General features: G+C 37.5%; 1 protein-coding gene across 2 annotated transcripts in view; it reads left to right on the top strand.

Moving 5' to 3' along the window:
• SLIT3 (slit guidance ligand 3) overlaps positions 1–25,814 on the top strand; it is a 538,149-nt gene that overhangs the window by 285,425 nt on the left and 226,910 nt on the right. For both annotated transcript variants that reach the window (XM_072873643.1, XM_072873644.1), the window contains one exon: positions 18,937–19,008. In XM_072873643.1, coding sequence (XP_072729744.1) covers positions 18,937–19,008 — 72 coding nt within the window. The remainder of the gene's footprint in view (positions 1–18,936; positions 19,009–25,814) is intronic.

Genomic DNA, 25,814 nt, shown 5'->3' with positions numbered 1-25,814 from the left:
AGGGAAGGCTTCCCCCATATCCCTTCCCTCGCAGAAGAGCCTTGTGCAGGATGGCTGAGGGTGAGCAAAGTGTCTTGAATAAAGAGTTAATTCTGCATTTTTCTAGAATATGATAGACATAGGCAGTGCATTCTGAATAGCTGTGTTCTCTACCAGTTCATCGTGATTTCAAGAAATATTGTGTTTTTCAAGTGTCATTACAATCCTGAAACTTTTGCATGTATCTCTTTTAACATCATACGGAGTGGTCATTATTCAAAATTACCTTCTTGAGAAGAAAGTTTTGTGGGATTTTTGCATTGTCCACTGGTGCTAAAAGATGCCGGTTCAGCAGTACTCTTGCTAGCTAGTGAGCTAATTTCAGTCTTGATAGCGCATTTTTGCAAGTGCTCTGCAGTAGTGTTATGTCAGCTTTTCACATGGTGAACTGCAGGGTTTGGTCCCAACCTGCAGGATATTCCTGTATTTTATGAGAAGAGCTGCTAAAGGGGAATGCTACTTCCTTGCTTTATTCCTGAACAACTTGGGATGGTCCCAGATGCATCAGGGAGCAATGGCAGAAACATGTGCAGACTAATAACCTGTAAATTCTGCAACACACATGATAAATACTGGAAAACTCCAGAACCATTTCATGAAGTATTTAAATGTATGTCATATGTGATAGCGTGATTAGACTATACTTGCATTTTTTTAAACACATTTATGTTTATGTAATCCCCTTTCCCATGTCCCTCGCTAATAAATGAAACACCAGGTGGACTAACCAGCACAGAATGATCTTAAATCTCTTGAATGTGCTAAACTACCACTTGTACTTCACTTGAGGTTGATTTCACAGACTGAAAATGCACTGCTGATTTTTTTTTTTTTTTTTTTTTTTAATGAAAACATCTGCATTAAGTAGGGTGGATGTCTGCTCTGTTCTCCTGTCCAGTTGCATTTCAGGAAGTATTTGTTTCATGGATGCCCGTAGTTGTGGGCTCGACTAGCCACAAGGGATCTGTCACCACAACTCATTAAAAGCCAAACCATCACTCCTGAGAAACAGATTTCCTCACTGTAAAGGTTGCTTTCCCCTGAGTAAAATGTCAGATAAATAAAAGCTGAAATATCTCTTAAGTGTGCTCTACCTATAAAATAGAAGTACATAAGCCAACAGTATTTAGTAGTGGGAGGATGTATGTTTGGTGGCATTTAATATTTTTATAATTTTCATTTTTCTGGTGCAAATCAGAGCTGACTACCTCAATAATAACGTTCTACATAATTTTGATTTACCCAATTTCTGTATTCAGTATATCCACTGCAATATATACTGTTTTCAATATCAATTTTTGGGCAAACCATAGATTTCTAAATATTTCTTGTAGGTGTAAGACAAGCATAAATACCAATTGTTTTTTCCTTTTCTGGAAATGTATTTCAAGCACCATTTAAAGGCTGCACTTTCCTTGTTCTTATGGTAAAATCGTAATGCTGATGACAAGAAAGACGAAGTGTACCACATAGGCCTAAGTCGTCCTTTCCATCTACTTCAAATTCTGTTCTGATTCTCCCTATGCTTTCTATTTTGCATAATTTATTGCCTTTCTCCTGCCTAAGAGGGCTGCTTCTATAGCCATGAGCAATGCAGCTCCGTAAGTTGGCCATCAGTGGGGGTTTTGAAGAGTGACATGGATGTCGTTCCCATCAGGAAAACAGCACATCTGACACAGCGATGTGAACAGTTTGCACAGGAGACTGAAAAAGTTCAGTATTTGGGTGTGAGAACCCCAGGCTTGATGGTCACTTTTAAAATTTGTAGTGAATTTTCTGTTTGATTAGGTGGAAAATAGTTAAAAAATCAGTTTCAGGAATCTAGAGATTTAAGTTGCATATAATTCACTTGCCTAAATGTGACATTGGTGTAAATTTTTAAATGAGGCCACAAGCTCCATGTCCAGAGCTTGACAACGGAAAACATCACCCCTAAGTTTGAATGGGATCTGTTATCTGCGGTTTGAAATCTGCTACAAAAAGTCAGGGTGGCTATTGATATTTCCAGGGATTACTCACCTGCTTGCTTATTTTGCTGAGCTGTGCTCAGTGCTTTCTGGGCTCATTATTCTTTTATCCTAATAAAGCATAGATAAATTCTCATGCAGCATCCATGCTGCAGCACCGCTTTTGTACGGAGAGTAATGCATAACAGATTTGGCCCTTTTCTGTTTTAATAGTCTTACAAAAGTCTCTTTGACAGAAACAATACCATGATTTAAAAACAGGCTATGTGGTATTCTTACTGTCCTTTTGATATAAAACTTGATTAAAATAGGATGTGACATCAGTTGAAAAGGTAAGAAAATCAAATTTTATTTATTTTGTACTTTTTTAGGCTTACCTATGCCTACAATTTATCTTTGGATAATTTATGCTGTCTTTGTGCCATACCTTAATTTTGAATACATTTGTTGAAAATTTCCTGTAGCATTCATCTATGATTGTCAAAAGGAGCTTTTTTAATTCTGAAAAAAAAAAAAAAAGTACTGGTTTTAATTATAATTCTAAATAGCTTCATAACCACTGTGAACTCTGAATTTACATCATTTTTATGATAGCCACACCGTTCCAGGTTTATTGATTTTGTCATTTGCTTCATTACATTTAATGCAAACCTTTTGTATGGAATTATTCCGGTGCTGTGCTGGGCACAGAGGGGTCAGCGTATGCAGTCTCTAGCCAAAACAGCATAGCAATATCATTTTAGTGCAGACTCCATGAATAAATGGGGGTTGTAAACACTGTGCACCAGCAGAACAAAGTTTGCCTTCTCCTCTTGACCTTTCCAGCTGGACAAAGTTAAAACCATAGAACCATAGCCTGAGTCATCTTTTTTTTTCAGCTCGGCTCTTCAGTCAGTGCAACACATCTCTTTTAGCTAGAGAGAAAAAGAGTCTTTTGGCACGAGAGCAGGAGTCAGGCAGAGCCTGCTTGTTCTGTGGCAATGCCATGCTTTGCCATGGGACTTGTCTGGCAGGACCAGTTCTGTGCAAAATGGAGATCTTGCCTACAGCGAAAGGATCTGCAGGGAGTGCCGACCTGCTGCTCAGAATCAGTTTTGAAGAGCCAATGTGCTTTTTGGCTTTCAAGGCAGAGATACTGTGGGTCTCTGGAGTCTCAAGTTGTTTTACCATTTCACTGGGATTAAGTTTTGATATTTCATTTTGTAAGTAGGCAACAGTGTTCATGGATTTGTTTTACCTTTTAAGGTGAATAAAACTTCCTCAATTCTTAATTAATAGTGCATCACTTTTTCTGGATAACACAATTATTATTTTTAATCTAACTTCGTTTAAAAAAAGTGATGAAAACACTGGTGCAAAACAGGTAAGTAAATGGATTCTTGTTTTCTCCAGAAGGCAATGACTTAGGCTCAAAAATTAATTTCAGTAATTGACTGGGGGACTAGATTTCCTGCACCGCTCTTCCTTGACCACAAAATAAGACGGATGTCCCCCCTTCTTGACCCCACCTCAGCAAGGCTGCTGCTTGCCTATTGTCAGTCCTCAACCCAGCTGCAGCTTTCTGTGAGAGAGCAGAACTGGGTATTTAAAACAATGACAATGACAGAGCCTGTATAGTTTCTTGCCACATTTAGAGCACAGAAGGGAATGATTCTCATTCAGTGATTCAGTCTGTTATATGGCTTCACTATCTTGCAGTTGGGTGGCTCCATGAGATAAAGTGGCCGTAGGAAAATGAAGCCACCTGCAATTCAGTTCAATCCAAAATTGTTATGTCTTGAAAGGAAAACATCTTTGGAGGAAAAAAAGAATTAAACTGTAATGGTATAATTGTATTTTACAGTCTTTTCATCATAAATTGGTTTTATATGAACATATGTTCCCTGTGTTTTTACAGCAAGGGATGTTATACAGTCCTTTTAAACAGCTAAATTGCTGCATCATTTGAAAATTTCCTCAAAAGAAGCTCAGATCATGTAAATCCTACATGGATATTAAGAAGACCCTGTGGAGGATCCTCGTTTTCTTTTATTTAAAAAAAACGTGTTTGTGCTTGGATCTGCAATGTTTTCTTCCAATGTAAAATAAGGATCTAAGTGAAGCACAGAGGGAATCCTCAGGCACTCAAATATCTGTTATAAGATTAATACAAATAGTGTAAAGTTGATTATCTAGGTGTAAATCTGAGAATGGCTTTAGTAAAATAGCTTAGAGGTAGGCAAGAATAAAAACCCTTTTGTTTAAGACCAGATGACATAGGGTGAATGTGAGATGGCAGCATTGGAAAGGGCGGTTAGATGATGGTCTCATTTGTACAACTGATTTCTGCTACCAAATATCATTTTCCTCCACTTTTTTTCCTACCAAAAGCCTGTGGGATCTAATTTTGCTTTTGTTTACCCTTTGGTAGTCCCATAAATGTCAAAGAAACAATGAGAGAATTCTATCTTCATGTGAAAGTAACCTCTGCTCCAGTCTTTTGTGGGTTTTTTAAAGCTCTTTTTGGAGTTATTTTTCCAAATCATTGAACAGTAGTACAGTAATGTTGTGATAATATGCATACACAGCTTGTCGAAGGTACTATTCTCACACTTTGAATTCTTCTTCCTTTCTCTTGTTTTATTAGGGAAAGTGAGGATTTCTTAATTGTTCTTCTGAAGGAACATGAGACTTTCAAGAATGATCAAGATTATTTCCCTATATAATTATGCCTCAATATCCTGTCAATCAGAAGTTGCTTATAAGGCACTCATGATAGTTAATACTGGAATATAGAATGATGCTTTTCTGAAAAAAAACCCCACCAAACCCAGAATTTAACTCATTTAAACAGATAAGCTAATGGCCTATATAAAACTGTGACATGGTGCACAAGATTTCTTAAAGCAAATGGTTGGCATTAAGATCCCCGTAAGCAGTTCTTGCTGCATTTCCAGGTGCACAACATACGACTCACTGCATCCAGTCTACTTCTCAGTGCAGCGAAACATTATTCTTTTTTACACACATTAAAAACTGCTTGTCATCACATGTGGTGGGAAATTGATCTTTCTGGTGTGAAAATTAGCTTTAGGAATGAGATTGGGGTTTTTTTCTTTTTTTTTTTTTTTTTGTTTCTTCCTTCTACTTTTTTTGTGACCCCTCAGTAGCCCTGTATGTGAGTTTCATCCTTGAACCTGCTTTATTTTGTATTTAATTTATATGCTTAAGCTCAGGTCATACGCAACATCAGCGATTGATTAGGTCCTGCTTCTAAAACCATTCTTATAAGGAAGATGACTGCTGCAAGGATGTCAAGGGGTTTGCCTGGAATGATTCACGGAATAAGGGGGCTTGCAGTTATCTGAACTGTTTTGGTGGGGGTTTTCTTGGTGGTGGTCAGGTTTTTATTTGGTTTTTAGCTCTCTGCCTTGAGCTCACATAGCTTTTCAAAGATGCGGTGCACTCACTTCTTGTGGAGCAGCTGGAAAGCACAATTAAGGGTTAATGTTCAGGCCAGGGAGGGGGAGAGAGGCAGCAAGCTCTTGCCAATAACTTAGGCAAAACCGCACTCTCAGGAGAATGACTGGGAAGGATGGGAGAAATGTACTATGAAGCCAATTGTGCAGGTATCCTCTTTACCTACTTACAAAAGATTTGTTGCTTTGATTGCAAGAAATAAAACTTTGGGGCAGGGCTTTTCTCTGGCCATTTTATTTAAGTGCTATCACATTTCAGTATGAATTAGATGTTTGAGATTTTGTTTAAAGGGTCAGGTAGGGTAACTGGTACGCTCTTTTGATCCAAACTTGCTGCCTAATCCTACTAGGGAGCAAAAGTTTTCTTGCACATGACTGCCTTTTTATTATGACAATCCTGGCAGGGGATGCAGCTGTCTCTGCTATGAATATATTTATGGACTAATGTCAGGAAAAAATAATAATTAAAAAATACCACCTAACAAGAAAGTTTCAAAGTCATATGTATTAACTTAACTTTTAAGATTCTTTGTTAATGGCTTCAATTTTATAAGGCTTGTAGAATCACTATTCAGTGGCTAGTAAGTAAATGTGAATGAACAGTTTAGACATGTAACCATTTAAATTTAAGAAATCACAATGTCTAAGATGACCTGAAGGTTGATGTTATTAATTTCAAAATGAAATATTTTTCTTTAAAAAAAATTAAAACTTACAATTTGCAGAGAAAACTATTGAAGTCTGTAACTTCTAGGAAATTCTGTATCTAAACCTGCATCTGCAATATTTCCTGTTGATGTTAGATGTAAGGTGTAAAAATTAGTTAATAATACTAGCCATATTTCTAATAATAAGCCATCTTCTATCTATATCTATTTATTTCTTTTTGAATTAGGGATGCAGTTATTTCATGATGCTGTTTTTACCAGTTTTAAATGGAATAATTCTTTCACATTTCTGTTCATTAGAAGTCCTGCATTTATAGATAAATACAGACTTTTAAGTTACCTTACTTGAGTTTCCTGCAAGATGGAATAAAGCCCTTTGGAGGTGACCTATCATCCTGGTTTTGCAGTGCATATTGTCTTGGAGATAATGGTTGTCCCTTGGTACTGGGATTTCTAAACTGTGAAGTTTCAGATCCAGGGTCAAGTTATTCCTTGTCCAGCAGTTAATCTCTCCAAGCAAACAGTGATCCAGAAGGAAAGCTGAAAGAAAGACTTCAGCACCTGTTGGGCTGCTTTTAAATTCTACCCAAGAACTAAGCTTACGTGATGATATCAGGTACCAATATGGTTTTTAATGATATTTTTACTTTCAAGTACTGCAATTCAGTAAAACATTACTGCTATTATATGTTTTACCTATATCTTTATAAATGTACTTTGTGACAATAGTAACATTATCAATATCTATTGCAGTGAGTGGTGTTCAGCACTTTTGATATAAACTCTCCCTGTTCTGTGTTTTAGGTTGGTACTTTACATGTCCTGAGGCCAGGGAAGCATATTTTAATTTAGAAATGATGTGGGTTAGTGGAACTGGAAGTGTTGTGTTCAGTTCCTGAAATTTTGTAAAACCTCCTTATGCTGCTGACAGCTGTGCCTCTGCGGGGCGGATGAATAAATATATTAAAGGGTGAGGGACTCAAATACTACAGCAATCACATAAATGCCAAAAATAGATGGATGCCATTTGCTTTTATGAATTAAAAGAAATAGACCTATGGTTTCATGTAGGTGGAAAGAAACATTCCCTGGTGAATATGTGTAAGAGTTGTCACATATGGTCTGTGCCCTGTTCCTGCAGGATATATAGTAGTACCACACTGATTTGGTAAAACATTGTTCAGAAAGTTAAAGATCTGCTAACAAAAACTGACTGTAGTGATCCAAACATATTGGATGCTTATGGTTCATGTGGGTGTTCAAATAGGAACATTTGTTCCAAAATGCTTGTAAACATAAATCTGCAGGATGGATTGCTGTCCTTACCCTGGGTGATAAACATTTCAGAGATCACATGAATTTGGCTGGCTTGAAAACAATAAAACAAAATGGCTTTTTTTGTCAACTGTGATCCAGTTTGCTATGTATTTCCATAGTACTTCTCAAAGTATTTCAAAACTGATGTAATTACTAGGTCCCAAGATGACCAAGAGCAACATTATTTTTGCTTCCCATTTAGTATGTCAGGTTTTTTATTTGCTTTCCTTTCCTACCATCTTTTCTGGATTTTCTTTTGATTCACTTTTCTTTAAAGTTCTTTTTTTTTCCTGTCTAGAAACTATGTATTCTTTCCTAACCCTTGTTGTTCTATAGATGCCCTGTTAAGTGTTCTGAGCTTTCATTTGTTATGTGTAGGTGTTTAATTGACAGCGTAGGTGAGTTTTGCAACTGTTCCAGAAATAGTGTAGTCTTGGGCAAAGGAGTGGATGGCAGAGGAGGACACAAGTCACAGAGGCCTAGTTTGTGTGACATTTTCTTTTTGAAATATCTCATGAGATGATTAACTTGGATCTGAATAACTACTGGAGGAAGATGCATGGGTCTTCGAATTCATATATAACTGCCCAACAAACATTTCATGTCTATGAGTGGACTTTGGCAATGCTGATAATGAGAAGTCACCTTTAGGCTGGCCTGCTCAGGACTCCTGCATGAGGCTCTGAATCCACACAGAAATGAGGTTTCCTCCGCCACGGACCTCACCATGTAGCAGGCAGGACATGACAACACTCACATCTGCGAAACAAAAGGTTGTGAGTTTGGAGAAGGCTGTTTGGTGAAAGTTCAACAGTTAAAGCTAAGTATGTACAGTGTATGGCCCAGAGCAGGCTCCAGTCGAATGTTTTCCATTCTGCAATTGCTTATAGCTTATCCCTTTCCCTATAGAAATGATTTCCTAATGTTTTGGGGTCTCTGTGACAAAGGTGCTTTCACATCACTAGTCTCCTAGCTCCTGGGTAAGGCAGTGACCCAGCACCAGTGGTCCTGGAGCCACTCTCAGTCACTGCTTTTTCACTGAAGGATCTTCCCTGATTTGGAAATGCTGGTTTCTTTTTTACACTCTCAAGTGTTTGCTGAGGATACCCCACTTTGTAACAATAACAAAATGGCAGCTTTTAGTGCTTGTTTTAACCCTTTACCAGTCTTCTCAGAGTAACAGGAGTGTTATTTGCTTATTCATATAATAAGTACTTACATATGTACTTATATGAGTAAGCAAATGTACTTATGCAACTACATAAGTTAGATGTATAAGCACACAGAGTGCCCAGGGAAGTGCAGAGTACTATTTTTATGAACATAGTACAAATATCAATAAATATATAAAAGCGCATAGCAAGAACTCACCTTTTCGTCAAAGTTTTTGTAGCTTAAGCAGGTAATGCAGAAATCCAAAGCACATTTTATGTTAACTTAGTTCTTTGAAATCACATAGGAGAACAAGCTAATTCGGGACAATGAAGTATAGAGTCAGAGCTGTAACCATAAGAAGTAATTTCAGTGGGAATTTGGATGTGGAACTTGAATTCATTGCCTTGAGTAGTGAGAATTAAGTTTGATGTGAATGCCTTGAAAGCTCGGAAGCTTGAAGATGAATTCTAAGGTCTCTCTCCCACCCTTAGCACCGACGCATCTAAACTCGCCCGTATGCTTATCTAGTACTGATTACAAGTCAACCACAGGTCTGACTTACAAAATGAGATGTGAAGCTAAGAAATGACAAATATGAAGACTCTTAAAAACAGGGAATCCGGACATTGCATATGCATTGAAGCAATGACTGGAAAACAAATCTCAAATGTTTTTATAGTATCCATTGCTGGCCTTGTTTTATATCAGTAAGAGGGCAACAGCCTTAGGAGCATAGTTATATGATGTACGTGGGTCTGCTGCTGTTTTTCGGTAACCCTGAGAACTCACATACCTGCAAAGCAGAGAAATGTGTAATCAGAGTGAGGAGTCAGAATTTGGAGCTGCGTGTGGACCTCAGCCATTTAGGAGCATTTGCATGTTTAAAACAAAATCTCTGACTTTGATAATGCTCAGACAGGTAGGCAGTGAACAAGAGAAAGCTGTAGCTAAGCCAAATGGCTCCTTGTCTTAAAGTAATAGAAAACACTTATTTTTAATTGGTTATTTTTCAGTGGCCAATTTTACAGTGGAAATTTCTAGAATTATTTAAATTGCACCTCTCAAAGGCGAGTTGCTGTTGCCAGATCAGTGTGAGAGAAAAGGGGTAAAAAACAAAAAAACTGGAAGCACCCCTCACACACATCTTTCATCATCTGGAGTGCAACTTACTCATCCTAAAATCAGAGCCCACAGCTGTATTAAAGACGAAATGGCCTGCTCTTTGGAACCCTGTAGAAAAGCTTCTGAGCCTGTGCTAAGCAGGATCAGTACTGGAAACCTGTATCAGAGCAATTTAAAACTAATGCAGCATCTTGAAATATGTAGTGTTCATTAACTATGCTCCAGTGACTGTGGGTTTTAGTTGTTGTTTTAGTACTTCTTGGATGTTGAGGAACTGAATACAACCACGTTAAAAAAAATAATCCCCCAAACCAAAATGGGGCACTGAGATATTCAAAACTGTTCTTCCCTCTCTAGCATTAACTGGCCATTTTTTACTTTTTGAAAACAGTGTGATAAACCAGGATGTGATTGAAAAATTTATTGGTGTGTTATACTAAGATACTACAGTCCATAGGTGCAAGATGTTAATTGTTTGGGTATTCATCCACTAGGTATTAATATTAATTTTCTAATTTAAAAAAAAAAAAAAAGTCACCAAAACACAAGAATCTCTGCTAGTCTCCCCAGATTTACCAGCCGTGTAACAAGGTTGACACTGCTGTGACTTTACTCACAACGTTTACTGTTTTGGTATTATTTCCTCCTAATTTTTGTCTTAAGAGCTAGAAAACATATATCAAGTCATTGTATGACTGCAGGTGATAGAATTAATTTAATGTAATATGTGATTTCGAAGGGGACAGATGTCTGGAGATCGAATGTCAAGATTCCTTTTTGCTCTGTCATCTCCCTAACTGTGTAAAAGAGGTGCTTCTGGTGTCTGGCCCTTGGGCGCGTTTACCTTCGCTTAATTGCCAAGGTCTATCGCATTTGCTCTCTGCCTCAGCCTCTACCTCGTCATGTAATTTTCATGTTTGCTAAAAAAGTCTAAGCCTCTTAAAGCCCTAGATTTTCTCTCAAAGCTGAATTTAGTAAATTATTAATAATGAAAATGTGAAAACAATGAAACACCAGAATTAATACGATTTTCACTAAGCAACCCTGTTAAATACCCAACTTGCTTTGCTACATCCCGCCCTTTATCCTGGCAGTATACATGGGCATCTTTAGCCCCTTGTCCCGACAAGCTCTGCACAGCCTTGTGCTGCCTGGGCTCCCGCTGGCAGGAGCTGGGCACGCGGGCAGCCCCAGGGAAGCCCTTGGGTGGTGTCCTTGGGGCAGCACTAATGTCATCTGTGTCCAGAACGTCTCCTGTCCTGCGCTGTGGCTAAGAACCAGCAGAGCAATAACCCTGCCTTGTTGTGTTGCTCTATAGAGTTTCTTGCAGCCCTCTGGCCTACTGAAGCCACATTTTAGAAATACTGGTAGCTCCAGACAAATTTTGTCTGTCCTTGACAACTGGCAGCTGACATAAATTTTAATATTAAGGGATGAAGCATTCTGTGTCTTTCTTTTTTAAGTAGTTTTGGTTCTGTCATGAATTTTCTACTACACGGAACATACGCACAGAATCATTTTCAAGGAAAAAACCCAAACCCCAGTTGCATGCTGCTATATTGATCTGCCGTAACAGCTAGCCTGTGGAGGCTTATTTGTTTTTCCTTCAAAATGAGCATGACTTATGTGCTATTAGTTCCATGTAAGTAATACCATGATGGTACATGAGCCTATGTAAACATTGACCTTGCTTATAGTACGCATCTTGACATATGCCTCGGGCAGCAGGGCCATCAGGGGGCTGCCCGTGGTGCAAGTTCAGCAGTGCTGCTGTCCTCGAGGAAGGATGCGGGCATGGGGACCCTGGTCCCTGCGGGCATGCTGTCCCTGTGCCTCCCTTAGAGCACCACACAGGCACACTGAAGGCGAGGCAAGGGCTCAAGGTTTGACGGAAGTGATGGCCGCAAATGTGGAAACAGAGGTAACTTCCAGCCATTATTGCAGGTCAGGGGTGAAAAGTAGCAGTTACTTAGTGATCCTATTCCACCTGCAGCAGCTAGGTGGATGCTAACCTTCTGCACCTCCTCTACCCCATGCTCTTTGTACATTACAAATTTCAACTAATTATTTAGATCAAATATCTGCATATTTTTTCCTATATAAGTGCCTTAGTTTCAGATTTTCCACAGTTTCACAGTAACATCCCTAATCATATGTTTTCCTGTTAATATTCTTAATATGATTCCCTAGTATGATGTCCTATTAATAAGGTGAATTATTAGTAACATTTTGGAATTAGAATTTTTCTTTACATGTGGTATTTGATACTTGTCAACTAAAAATAACAATAAATAAAAGAAAGATTTAAGTAAGTGCAAATCTTCTAAAAATGTAAAAACCACTATGGTAAATAACTTTCATATTCTCTAACACCCATTTTATCTTCCTCGTTTCTTCCCCTTTTCCCCTTTGGGGCTATGGCAGAGGAGAACAACAGATGGTTATCAGTCAAGAGTAACTAGGGAAACCGCAAAACCTGCCCCAATTGCTATGGAGACAGCCATTTCTGTGCTTGGTATGCACTATTTGTTACATCAGCAACCAGAGAGAGTTTAAAAAAAGAAAAAAAAATTGTTCTAAACCCCCTGATATTGAAAGGAAATCTTGGGTTTGTGTGTATCTGTCCCTGTGGGAAGAGGCAGGAGTAGTCTACATGTTCATTTGCCACTTAAGTTTTGGATTAAGCTAATATGGTGTCTATTTTTTGTCAGCAACATTTTGAATTGTGAGTTAATGTAATACAAAAACTTAGAGTAAATACTTAATACTTTTGAATAGTCTGCAGAGTAATTATTTATAAGCAACTCTTCCCCTCCAGATCAGATATCCCTCCCTCCTTATTTAACAACCTGGCAACATAGGTCAGGTATGAAAACTGAACACAGAGAATATGACTCTGACCAATTATTTCATGCAGTTGAGCTGTTTCTGCACAATGCTTCAACCGTAGCTTTTGGCAAAACCACATCTTTAGGGAAAAAAAAAAAAAAAGAAAGGAATTTTGGAACACTTGTAAAAATCCCAGAGGGAGATTTCAGCTTGATCCGCAGCAGCTCTGTCATTTGTGTTTTACACCACCGATTTACTCCACCTGAGAATTATTTCAATGTTGAATTTAATGTATCAATTCTTTAAATTTTCTAATACAAGCAAGCTCTTAGAGAATGATTTAATGATTTTAGTAAAGCGTCAATAAAGAGTAAAAATTAAACATGAAAAATGCATTAAAAGCTACTTTTGAAATGACTTTATATTATTTCAATTTAATTGATTTAGTATTAGTTCAAAGGACCATCTATTACCATTTATGATGCTTTGTTATCAATTTAATTTAAGGGTAAGGACTTTAGTTTGGTAGGTGAGAAATTTTACATAGATGTATTGGTGTCTCTTTCCTTTGAAATTTTAACATTCTCAAACTTATATAAGGACTGGTTTAGAGGTTGGACAATAAATGTTATAGAGTGTCTCTCTAATTCTTACAGGTTATTGAAAAGCTTCAGTACTAGGGTGTAAACTTTACAGGAAAGTGATGGCATAGACCCAGCAGTTTGTATTAGAAAAAAAATGGAACAGGTTTGGGGAAAACGTTGTCCAAACTGAGGTTCTTTTGGAGATGTAATTATTGGAGATGTAAATTCATTTTTTTCTAACAACAATTCTCTGTTAAGTTACAGTGAATTTACCTTCCTGTGAAATGGCTATTGAAAATTCCTTTAAATACTTTAGTAATACAATACCTTTAATATGGATACTTCTGGTTTAATATGCAAGTCTTTTCATTAACAAGGAAATGGCTCTTGCTTAATCTTGGATCTATAAAAGATATCTATAACAGTAGTAATTTCGTATCTGTAACAGTAGAACTTTCTTAAATATGCAGCTATTCTAACACTTCTTTTTATGCTAAAGACGTAAAATATGAGAAACAAAGAAATCTGAAAAATATTTATTACAGTACTTGTTAATACAGGCTTTTATTTAAATATTTAACTAGATTCTGGAAAAAATATAGAAAGAGGTTATAATAATTAAACTACTGTCACAGTATAATTAAAAACCAGATTAACACTTGAGCTCTGCAGTGGCCTCAGTAGTGTTTGTAAATGGAAAAAAAAAATCCCTCACCAAAACAAATAAAGTACAAAACACCGATTATATAGTTCATTATTGTGAAATGTTGATGCTTGAAGGACCTCTTCATGAATGTGAGTATGGCTAATTGCAGAAAAAATATTGAAAGCTCTTATATATGGTATCAGGTTAGTTGGTGTACTATGAAGAAACATTGCTAGTAATATAAATGTAGGGTTTTAAACATTAACTTACTTTTAATGTTAGTAAAAGATTAGATTATTTTGGTTTTGGAAAATTTCACCCTGGATGAATTAAATTCTTTAGTATTTTAGAACAGTTTTGGGTTTGGGGTTTTTTAAATCTTAAATCTACAGCATGATAAAAATTGTATCAGCTTTGTTGCTGGGGATTTTTATCTCTCAAATGCATTTGAAAACTAAAGATTCCTTATTGTTGTGTGCAAAATCTCCAAGCCTCAGTATTTAAAGGATTATTTCAAACGGCAAAAGAATGTCAACATTGTAAAATCCTATTCCTTCCAAATGTTATTTGAAATTTAACTCTCACGAATGATAGATAATGTATAAATCTAAATGGATAAGCCAGAGTTATAATCTGTCAGGAGAATTGTATTTTAAACAGTTAAAGTGGTGTCTTGGCCAAACCATAGACTGTCCAGTGATATAAATTTATTAGGATGCAGCGTTATTTCTCATTTCATAGAAAGGTGATTTGTGTCTATGTTTTTTTCTTTAAAACATCAATTTTAAAGATAGACAATGATCAATCAGTTGCATATAATTTAGTCACATAGTTTTCCTGCTTTTTAATAAAAACTGAGACTAGCTATTGAGTCATGGTTAGAGTCAGATTATAAAAAAAACATGTGGCATTATGTATTATAGCTCTACCATATGAAAGATTCTTTTTTCTCCAAGTAGTTTTATAAATTCTTGCATTGTTTATAAGCATTTGTCTGTGTCACACTTTACCTAAATCCCATATACCCATTCAGTATTTTCCTTGCTCGAGTGTTTTGCTCTGTTCTCTGAGAGCTTCTGGTATTGCTCTTTGTATCTGTTAAGTATTGTCTGGTTGCTAATTGCCTGTCACGGAGATCTCGGATCCCTGGAGCCTCTGAGGTGAGGTCAGAGTAGGTAATTCAATCACACACGAGCTGCTGGGTTTCCCAGGCTGGGATCTCAGCTTGCTGATGTTAGATCAAGAACCTGTCTGACAACGTCACCGAGCCCAAGTCCAGTGCTTTGTGTCTAATGCTTGAGCGATTCGGCATTTAACCCAAACACTTTAACCCAAATAAAAGTTAGATATCTATCTAACTTAGCAAAAACTTGGAAGTTCAAAGTTTGGCGGTATTTATTTGTTCATGCCTTAGCTTGTAGCTCTTACAATGTGCCATACATATGGAAAGGCTATTTCACACAGTTTGGTTATTGTGATTTCATTCATCCTTTAGCCTCTTTTAAATATAGAGGCTCACTTGTTCTGCATGAGAACCCTTATTTTCTTCAGAGGCAGTTGAATCACTTGATAGTTTTAGATAAAGTCTGAGCTTAGTGCTATATTCCTTCAAAAGGCAGGAGTAAACAGAGGTATAAAAAATGACTTTGTCCAGTTTAAAATTGTGTCTTAAATCCGAGTTTGTGTTGTCGGACATTTTTTCACCATTACATTACACCATTACACGCATAACATCCTGTTTGTAATGTTGAGGAGAAAAAGATCTTCTAGAAAGGGCATGAACACTGACAAACAGAGATAGCATTGAAATCTGAATAAATGGTTCTGCTGGCTGAGACCATTTTTTAAATTTACCTGTAAGCCTGGAGCAGCTGATCTGTGTCTCAGGTAGCAGTGCTCCATGTGTGTGTGAGTGCTCCATTCAGAAGGCAGCAATGAAGAAATGAGAGCAGTTGCGTGTTCCTCAAGGAAATGTACATGCCACCTGTTCTGAAATACTGGGGTTTTGTCCTTTTTTTTAATAAAGTTGAATTTTTACTCTCTCTGCATATGCTTAGTTTTATTCAGGTAAGATGTTCTTCTAACAAATGTTAGGCATGTCTATTCTGCGCATTGAAGAGCTGCATGCACAGCTTACCCACTTTGCGTATGTGATCTGGCTGCTAGCCCACATCACAGGATTTTTATTTTGTCTTCACGGGTATAAAAGTATGTGTTGAACACCTGTTTTTGCCTTTCTGTAAGGCTTTACCTGAAGCTTTCTCAAAACTTTAAACACATTGGAAGGAAGGAAGGAAGGAAGGAAGGAAGGAACGATGGAAGGAAGGAACTTCCTTCTTGGAAGGAAGACGTTGTTTAGACTTTAAATTCTCAAGTCTCTAGTCTCTGCTTAACCACTCACCAGGGTGCTGTACAGATGCAAAGAAATAGAATTTCCATCTTTACACATTGAGAAATAAATGGGGAGGTGAAGGGTTTTAAACACAGTCATGCCTAATTTTAAGACAACTAATAGTTCTATTCCTTTTGGGAAAAAATTCTCATGCTTAAACAGAGATGTGAATGTTTTGGCGTGATAGATATCAGGAGATATGAGCTCTGTCTGTTACAAAGAAGCATTAAATGTGTGGATGTCTCCCAGAGACTGCGCAGCTTTAGCTTATGGGGCACACAGAATCAGGGGGTATCTTTAATGAATATTTTCCCTATTTACGGACTATCCTGCTAAGTGCACGTCTTCTGAGCATCTAGAGGATTCCCTCGCTGTGGTCCTATGGATTAATCACACAGACTAAACTTGGTTGTTAGCGCTAGCATGACTGGACTTATATAAATATGATTAAGATTGTCATTACGCTTTTTCAACAAAAGTCAATCTATGAGAGTAGCGTTTTTAAAAAAAACCAATACACTGCATATGAAGCCCTTTAATCAGAAGGCTTTGTGACTCGCACACTGGGTTTATTTGCTTATTTTAGTGTATTTGGCAGAAAACTCAATATTGTAGTAGAACTCAAATAAAAATAGGCAATATATAGTACTTCCCATAGATGAAGAGAGAGAGGTGATTCTCAAGTTGCGCCTGCTTTCTCTTCGTCATGCTAGTATGTGCCAACTTTATGCTTAATAAAGCCAAGTGAAGTGTAAAGTACTTAGTCATGCAACTAGCATTACATTTAACTCATTTTAAGTTTATTCTTCCTGAAATCCACCATCCTTTCTGTTTGAGCAACAAATTTTTAACAACCCACACAATTAAACAGAGATCTCAGAAAAAGCCACCCAGCAGCCACTGGTCCTCCCAGCAGTCAAAAATATAGTTTTTAGCATCTTTGTTAGGTGATGGGAGAAGTAGAGAGACCATAAAGAAATATGTATGTATATACTTACATACTTATGTATATATACTATGCATGAACTCTTACTCTACAGAAAAATCCATTTTGGATTATTGTACATCCCAGTATCTGTCAGTATAAGAGACATCGTTGAAGTTTTGCCAAATTCAGCATGTTCTCCAAAGTTATGAGAGCTGTGAGAAACCTTAGTTGGGCTTTATGCTTGCTAAGCTGTTTAGTAGACCTTTATAGTTTGTATGGTTTTTCATGCACTTTAAATCATAAAAAACCTGATGTTCATCAAGAGCAGACTACATTACGAAGGGTGAGTTTCCCATAGTCTTCAAATATATACATATTCAAGATGTTCAATGTTAGTAGATCAAACTCAATCTTTAAAGGGGTGCATAAAGATTATATTTGCCATTGCTTCATTTAAACCTTTGTACAGCCTTCTGCTCTTTACCCCAAAGAGACTGTGGTTTAGGTTTTTGTTTCATAATTATACTGTAGTGCTCTGTCTGTGCTTTATTATTGTATAATAAGAAAGTTGTGACAAATGTCTATTTAGACCAAAAATTAGGTACAGCAAATAATTGGAAAGAAGTTGGTAAAACTATACAAATATATTATACACAGGTGTGATATATTTGGTATCTCTGCATATATATTTATTATTTTGTAATAGCAACCAGAAACTGCAATGCAATCTTGGTATCTTTGTTCACTTTACACACACAGGGCAAATGGTCCCTCCCTCACCAAATCTAAAGTATATGCTGTGCAAAGGGCAGCATAACATAGTCGGAAGCTTTCATCTTTTTATGAAATGCAGATATTGTACTTACACATGGGTAGGTACAAAATTTTATTTCTCTAAGTGTAAAATTTAAAGGATCATATGTCAGAAACTGTAATCACTGAATTTTAAATTACAACTTATAACTTTAATTTTCTAAGCAAAAGAGACAGATGTACTGCTGTATCCACAGGTATTGTAAGATGCATTTAAATCATGCATATGCAGGGAGACAAATGAGAGAACTCCACCACCCAAATATTAAATTATACATTTTGAATCAAAATAGTGTTTTAAGTGTACATGTGTATAAAGCTTTCTGTCACTGGATTGCTCTCCCTGATGCAGTTAGACAGAATCTGTATTTAGTCGGAAATCTTTCAATAGAACGGGCTACCAGATGGGACCAGTAACAATGCAGAGAGGCATTGAACCACCACAGACATTTGGTGCTTAGAATAATAAAAAGACTATAAAATTAGATTAGTTGAGTCTAATTTGGGATTGGTATATTCCCTATGCACTCTCACAGCTCTTGGGCAGATAAAGCCTGGAGATTTAGTACTGTCAGGACAGAGGACTCCAACTTCCAGTAAAAGAAAAAAAGGCATTCTGGGAGGTCACAGAGGGCAGCACAGTGACCTCCAATGATTTACAGGCCTTTAGCTTAATGAAATTGTTTCAGTGACATGACGGTAAAAGCTCATAATGGATTGGATGCCCTAATGTAATGAAATTACTCCCTTCTGCCTTAAAAAAAAAAAAAAAAAAAAAGGCGCAATTAATATTTACTGAGACCTGACAGGCTTCAGTGTGCGGTAGCGTGCAGCGCTGTCAGACAGCAGTGAGCAGAGCCAGAGCAGCGTGGCAGCTGAGCAGCCCTGCGCTGGGTGGCGAGCAGGCGCTGCGAGGGGGTGGAGGGACACCTCGGTGACGGGGAAGCCCCCAACCTGGTGCTCCGAGGCAGCTCTGCCCGTACTGGCCAGCCTTCATCCTCTCCCTTCCTTTCTGCAGGCAACTGGACAACAACCAGATCAGCTGCATCGAAGATGGAGCCTTCCGAGCCCTGCGTGACCTGGAGATCCTGTGAGTTGACTTGGTGCTGTGCTGGGGCGGCGGGGGGGTGGTTCTCCCCGTGCTGCAGTGCTGGGCGGAATCTGGGGGCTTGATATCCTTCCTTCCCACCTCAGACCGGTGGCGGAGGTAGCAAAGCGAAATCTCACACTTCCCCCAGGCTGGGGTTACTGCTAATTAAACCACAATAGACGACTTCTCTGCTACCGCTCCTGCTCCTGGGGAGCAGGGATATTGCCGTGCTCGCTGCTGCGTGGAACAGATGGGGTTCAGCAGTATTCAAAGTGCGTCCGATGTATGCTCTGCAGCCAGAAACCTGGCCAGGTCTGCGTAATGTCGAGTAACGGATGGGTAACAGGTTCGTGGGGAACAATATTATGAGATATCTGACTATTGCCCTAGACAAAAAGCTGTTTAAAAGGTGTTTGGTATGTAAGAGGGAGGAGAGACGGGTGTTTGGCAGGCTTGTTCAGTGCAGTCATTGGCTTTTGGGGAGGATCCTTCTCTGAAGGCTGAAATAACACCATGTTGTGCTCTTCATGTACCACAAACTTTACACATTGGCTGTTAAAGCTGCAGCACAGACCAAAAAAAGAAAAAAAGGATTTGACAGTTAAAGCTGACTCTAATAGAGAAAAAGCACATTAGATTTAGAGCACCGTCATTGTAATGTAAAATCCAATATTACCCAGAAATCAGTATCTGAGTAGATAATTTGCTTATTACTAACAGTTATTTGTTCACTTATAGACCTTTTCTGGAATAGGTTTTGACTAGATGAACTGATATAAAGCTTTCCCTGTTACCTGAAAGTTTACTGCAAAGCTGAAAGTGTTAATACTTGTGAAAGCACACAGTCCTAAAGCCAAAATGGAGAGGCCGGGGCAGGGGGGGGCAAAATTCAAACCCTCAACATCTGAACTGGAATTAATACTGGTCCGGCACTGAAATGGTATACACTTAAATACAGCAGGGAAGGCCTGCTCAGACTGCTGAAAAGCTTGCCCTTAAATTACATGGTATGAAACAGCAAATGGTAGATGGTTAAAGTAAGCACCTGCTTCACACAGTCCTGGCACCTGGAGATTCAGCAGACTCAAGGCATTGCCTTTGCTTCTGAGAACAGGCAATATAATGGGCTTTACAGACAGCGCTGTGCCCTGCACCACAGTGTTTTTGAATATGCAGGTGGTAGTACTGGGAATTCTTCCCCAAGGGCTCTACCCACCTTGGCCTGATGCTCAAAGGAGTTTTGCCATCAGTTTCAGCAGAAGCAAGTTCAGCTTTCTGAGAGACCTGGGAGTGGTGGCTGTGCGTGTTTGTCTGTCACAGGCATCTGAGTTACCTTTGGACCCTCTCTCTCCCAGGCTGGGATATTGATATTGATCAGATAGCGTGTGTTGCTCATATTGAGCTTACAGTAGGTATCTGCAGTTTCTTATCTGGGAACTTATGTTATGAAAAGTATTGTTGGAATTCCATATTAATAGCACTTTTCAGGAAAAGCAATGTGTTACCACTATAAAGTTTTACTTACCTGTCAGATTGAAAAGTCTACTGTGTGGTGAAAGAAAGAAAGAAAAGAAAAAAATCATGAATGCCTATAAAAATTACTTTTTTTTTTTGATGGACTGATTTTCCATATCCGCAGAGAGTACCTCCACTGACAGTAGACTGTGCTATAACTTTCACTAAAATAGGCTGGACAATAAATGGAACCTTTTTTGTAATATACTGAGTTCTGCAGGCTCTGAAAAAGTTGCTGCTCTATTATTTTTTGGGAATGCATTCCTTCTTGCGAGGATGCAGTAAATGTTGAATTAGTTTATTTACCTCTCTGCTTTTAATTGGTTAATTCTGTGCCAGTTATTTGTGGGTGAGAGAAGAAGATATATAAAATACATCATAATCAGTTCTTTAATGCATTTTTAGTTTTTAGCACAGACATACTGCTACAGGAAAAATCAATCTTAATTGTAAAAGATGAGAAAATAGATGGATAGTATCTATTTCTAAAGGTATATTTCTTGCAGTCACAAAATGTGAGTTTTATACCTCCAACCTAATCTGATTTTTTTTCCAAGTTTTTCTTCAAAGAAAGTTTGAGCATTTAAATCTCACTATCAAAATAAATTTGCTTAATGCCCCAGAGAATATCATATCTTCAGTTGTAAAAGTCATAAATGTTAAAAAATTAAAGTGATTTGAACCATCAAAGAATATTAACAAGGGAAACCAAATGTCATCATTTCAGATCCACTATATATTTTATGCGGATATATTTTAACCTGTAATGCAATATATAGAAAATATTTAATGATTCTGGCAAAAATTAATCTAATTATTTGTTTGAACAGTTTGCCAGGGCAGCAAATAATGTATTTCTTCTTTATCTTACTGAAATCTTGTGATCTTTCTGATATCAAACATTTACATTTCTGCATCGTTTCTCTGCACACCCACCTGTCTACAGAATTCTAAATTCTGTAGATAACTCGGGGCAGAGACAAAATGCTTAGCATTACTCAAAAAAATAAGAACACACTCTTTAAAAGCACTTTGGTTTCTGGGTTGCGCTTTTCATTCACCTTGAATTCCTCAAAAAACATGAGTGCAAGGAGCTTGGTGATTTGGTAGATGTAGAAACAGAAGGAAGTTGTGCAGTTATCCTTCAAAATCAAGAGCACTCCATAGTCCATGTTATTTATTTCTGCTTATCAAGCAAGCTGTTTTCATTTACTACTTCTATTTTCTTTTTCCTATGTTGTGAATAAGTTCCTGTACCAACAAATAGCACAGAGGCAGAGATGAAAACAAGACTGAAATTTGTGACTAATTTCAGTACTTGAAATGGTGCAGTCAGTTGCTAACTCCACCTGAAGCTTGGGTCAGACCAAGGCACTGACTGCAGCTCCAAATACAAACACTGTCTTTTGATCACTGTTTTGTTTATGGTCTTCCGTGTTTCAGACATCCCAAAAGGTGTCTCTGATCCTGTGATCTGACCTATGCAGACCATAATACACGTGCCAAGTGTTACTGGTGACTCTGAGTTTTGGGTTAAAAAGCTGCAAAAACGTTGAGTATAAACTGCTTTGGTGCCTTCTGTCGATTGTCTTTGCCCCTGCAGCAAGGTGAAGATAATGTCTGAGAAATGACATGCAGAAATGACATGCTTACTTAAATATCCTTTCTTGGTAGTTTTGTATTGGAGCTAGTTTTGTTCGGTTTTGTGTCAGATTTTCTGTACAGCTTCCCATAAAAGTTTTGGTTTTCATCTGTTGATAAAATAGGGATTTTTCTTGTTGACATACTTCCTTTGCCCCTTTTTGTGAGACGATAAAGCATATTTCATTGGGTTTGTTCTTGCATTCCAACGCACAGAAAGGTGTGTGCAACTACTGAAACAGCAATAAAATGTAAAAGGGGCATGTATTTGTAAAGGGGTGGCAAAAGTTATTAACTAACTTATGACCTGTTGGAATAGAAATGCGCAGAAAAGTTGAAAAAAATACATGTGAAACTTTCACTAACTAAAGTGTCATTTTTAGCAGAAGATTTTCTGCTCTGCTTAATTTTTAGTTACGTCCTGTGGCAATATCTGGCAATAACAGTATTATTGAGAAATATTTATAGTGTAGCTGTAAGCACATTTAAAGATTATTATAAAAACCTCACAAAACAAAACCAAAAAAAACCCCAAAGAATTCTTCAAAATAATTGTCCAGTATTCCTTATGGTGTGTGGCAATACGATGTTCATATCCTTTGTAGATTAGAAATTAATCCATAGCTTTATTTCCAAATGTCCAAAACTATGAAGCATAGGAGATAAAACTCTTCCAGAGCTCAGAATTTCACCTTCAATCTCTTAGGATACCTGAATAAAAGAAATTAATTTCAAGGTGGTTCGACAAGCTCAGTCAAACAGGATAAACTAGTAATATTGAGCGCATGATCTTGCTATTGTCATTAGACTGGAAGTGCTGAACAATACTTGTGTTTTTAGGATCTATATCTCAGTAAGATACAGAACTCAATTTAGCAAAAACCCCTTTTAATCTATTTGTTACTGTTTTGCCTCGCTGGGGTAGCTTGAAAACTGTGTGGTGACATGGCAGTTGTGCCATGTGGACAAGGACAGAAAGAATTACGAGTCACCGTTGGCAACTTAGGTGGAGTGTTTTCCTTGTTTTATATTGTAAAAGCTGTTTTTCCTCCTACTTTACAATGATAGCCGGAGGGACTGGAGCTTGAACATATTTTGTTCATGGCAGATTTTCTGTAAAAAAATTTCCCAAAACCCAAAAGATTTTATCATACCAAGACCTAATCCCGGGAGGACTGTGGATAGTATTTCTAGTAAAGAAGGCAAATGAATTCTTGCTGTACAGAGCCAGTACGGAATGATTTGGGGTTTTGTTTGTTGTTAGTCATGTTAATTGTTGTAGGTCTTTCACATAATATCTCTGAGCCTGAAAATCCTCTTTCCTGAGTTTCATGTGCTTTTTGAAATGAATGAGCACTGACTCTGTCATTGAGTCTGTAGCAACAAACTATGCACGCAGGAATCCACCATTCAACTCTGGGTGCTCTAGCGTGAAAAATCGTGATAATTCACTCACAAGTAATAATGAAGAAATGCAAGTACAATCACCCAAATATCCACAGCAATTTTAAGTTGTAACTTCAATTCCAAATGAGCACTAAATATTTGATCTTAAAAAAAAAAAGTTAGTTTTTCAGATTGTAAAATGTAAACACAAATGAAAACATGCCACACTTCCATCCCCGAAATCTTAAAATGAAAATAATAGGAGTCTTAGAAATTAAAATTGTTCTATCAGTGTTTGTATATATAACCTTTTCTGTCCAAACATTCCTGCCTCGCTCTTCTTCCTGCTCCACAACAAATGCCCAGAAAAGCACACAGCTACAAGTGCCACGCGCTGGTTTCTTTCAAACTCTGATTCGGCACTGAGTCGTGTTCTGCAGAACAGAGCGCGATCTGTCAGACCAGTTGTGGTCTGCATCCTCCAGTTCTTCTGTATGTTGTCTGACACATCCAGTCATTGCAAGCATTTTACAAGTGGAATAGGGTTATTCATGCTTTCCTTTTTTCAATCCAATATATTCCTGTTATAAAGGATTGTGTTTCATAAACAATTCAGTAATCTGTGCAATTTCTGCTAGAGATGTCATGGATAGTGTGCTTATAATACATACTACCTCTTGTCCTAATAAACTTCTAAGAACTTTTCTGAACATGAATCATTATTTTGTGCTACAGCTAGGATTTAATTGTTCCTGTGGTTGTCTTCTGTATTCTGAACACTCAGTTATATAGTCAGTTTTACTTATTTACAAAATGCTATTCTGGGCATGTCTTAACTAGATAGAAGATTTTTATTTGCTTTCCCAACCTGGAGAGTCAGGGAGCGAAAGTCATGACATAATTCTAGATATATGAGATGTCATTGCTTAATGAAAGCCTGAAAATGCCACACAAATGTGATTTCCTCTTCTATTTTGCTGGAAATTATGATCGGTCGAGGCAATCAGGATCAAATTTGAACTCTGTAAATTGTGTTCCTATAACTGATACCAAAATACCTAAATACAATAATGAAAATGAGATTTCTATTTAAAATGTTGTGCATAGCTGTTTTACTTACTCATACATGAGTACAATAAAATGAAAATTATTGGGTTTTGTGGGTTTTTTTTTAACCAAGGGTATATATTAGCTCAAATGTATGTAAATGAATAAAATGAATTTAAAATCTTTAGTTATTTCATCAGTCAGCATGTACATAATACGTGTCAAAATCAAAACTGAAGGGAGTAACTATTGGCAGTATATGAGTAACTGAAGTATCTACCAGTTAGGTGAAAAACCAGAAGTTTGGCTTTTCTAAGAGTATCCCCATTTTTCCGTGTCGAGCTTGTATCACAGGCAATAAAGTTATGCCAGAGGAAGAACAAAAGTCGTTTTGGCAATTGAGAAATGGTGCACCCAGAGTGTAGAGGTATCAGTGGACAAATGATAATTTCCATTTTTCTTTAGTCCATTACTTATTAGACTGTCCTGTAGTTTGTATCCTTCCTATTCTTCCTGCCTCCTGTATCACTGTAGGTCTTTAAGGGAAGGAGAAATGCTCCTGAAGAACCTGGCTGCTGTTATTACAAGGTTTCTGTTATATAAATCAGTTGGAGATAAGATTAACTACAGAAATACCTTTTTCTGGAGAACTTTTAGAAAGCTGCTGGACCCCCAATGGACCCTAGTGAAATGAGATGCATAATTAGCATAAAGAATTGATGGAGGAAAGATGGAGTGCTTACATGGTTGCTTGATAAGAAATGTTTTTATTTGCTGATACATGTCAGTGGGAGATCTGGTGTCATTGCTCAAGATATGGAAATGAAATCTGAGATAACCTCTGTTCTACAACGTATTACAAAATGTCGGGTTGGAAGTACAGCATAGTGAAAGGAACACTATCCAGATGGCACCGTGGTGACAGGCTTTATATCATAGACCAGCTGAGATAAAATAAGAGCGGGCAAGAGAGGGCCTCTGAAAATCACTGATGCCTGTTACAGATGTAATGTAACTCTCTCTTTATGGGGAGAATATATTTGCATAAATTCATTGATCAATGATTTTGCTAATCCTGCAGTATTCCAGGCATGTCCCAGCAAACTGATGAACATTTCTATCAATCCTTAGTGCAGATGCTTAATTGTATTACATATTTAGAAAAGATGGATTTTTCCCCTCCTGGAGTATATGTAGTAGTTGAATGCTGTGCTCAT

Source organism: Ciconia boyciana, chromosome 9, assembly GCF_034638445.1.
Source record: "Ciconia boyciana chromosome 9, ASM3463844v1, whole genome shotgun sequence".
NCBI lineage: Eukaryota > Metazoa > Chordata > Aves > Ciconiiformes > Ciconiidae > Ciconia > Ciconia boyciana.
Note: the sequence above shows the minus strand (reverse complement) of the source record. Positions and strands in the feature narration are given on the sequence as shown.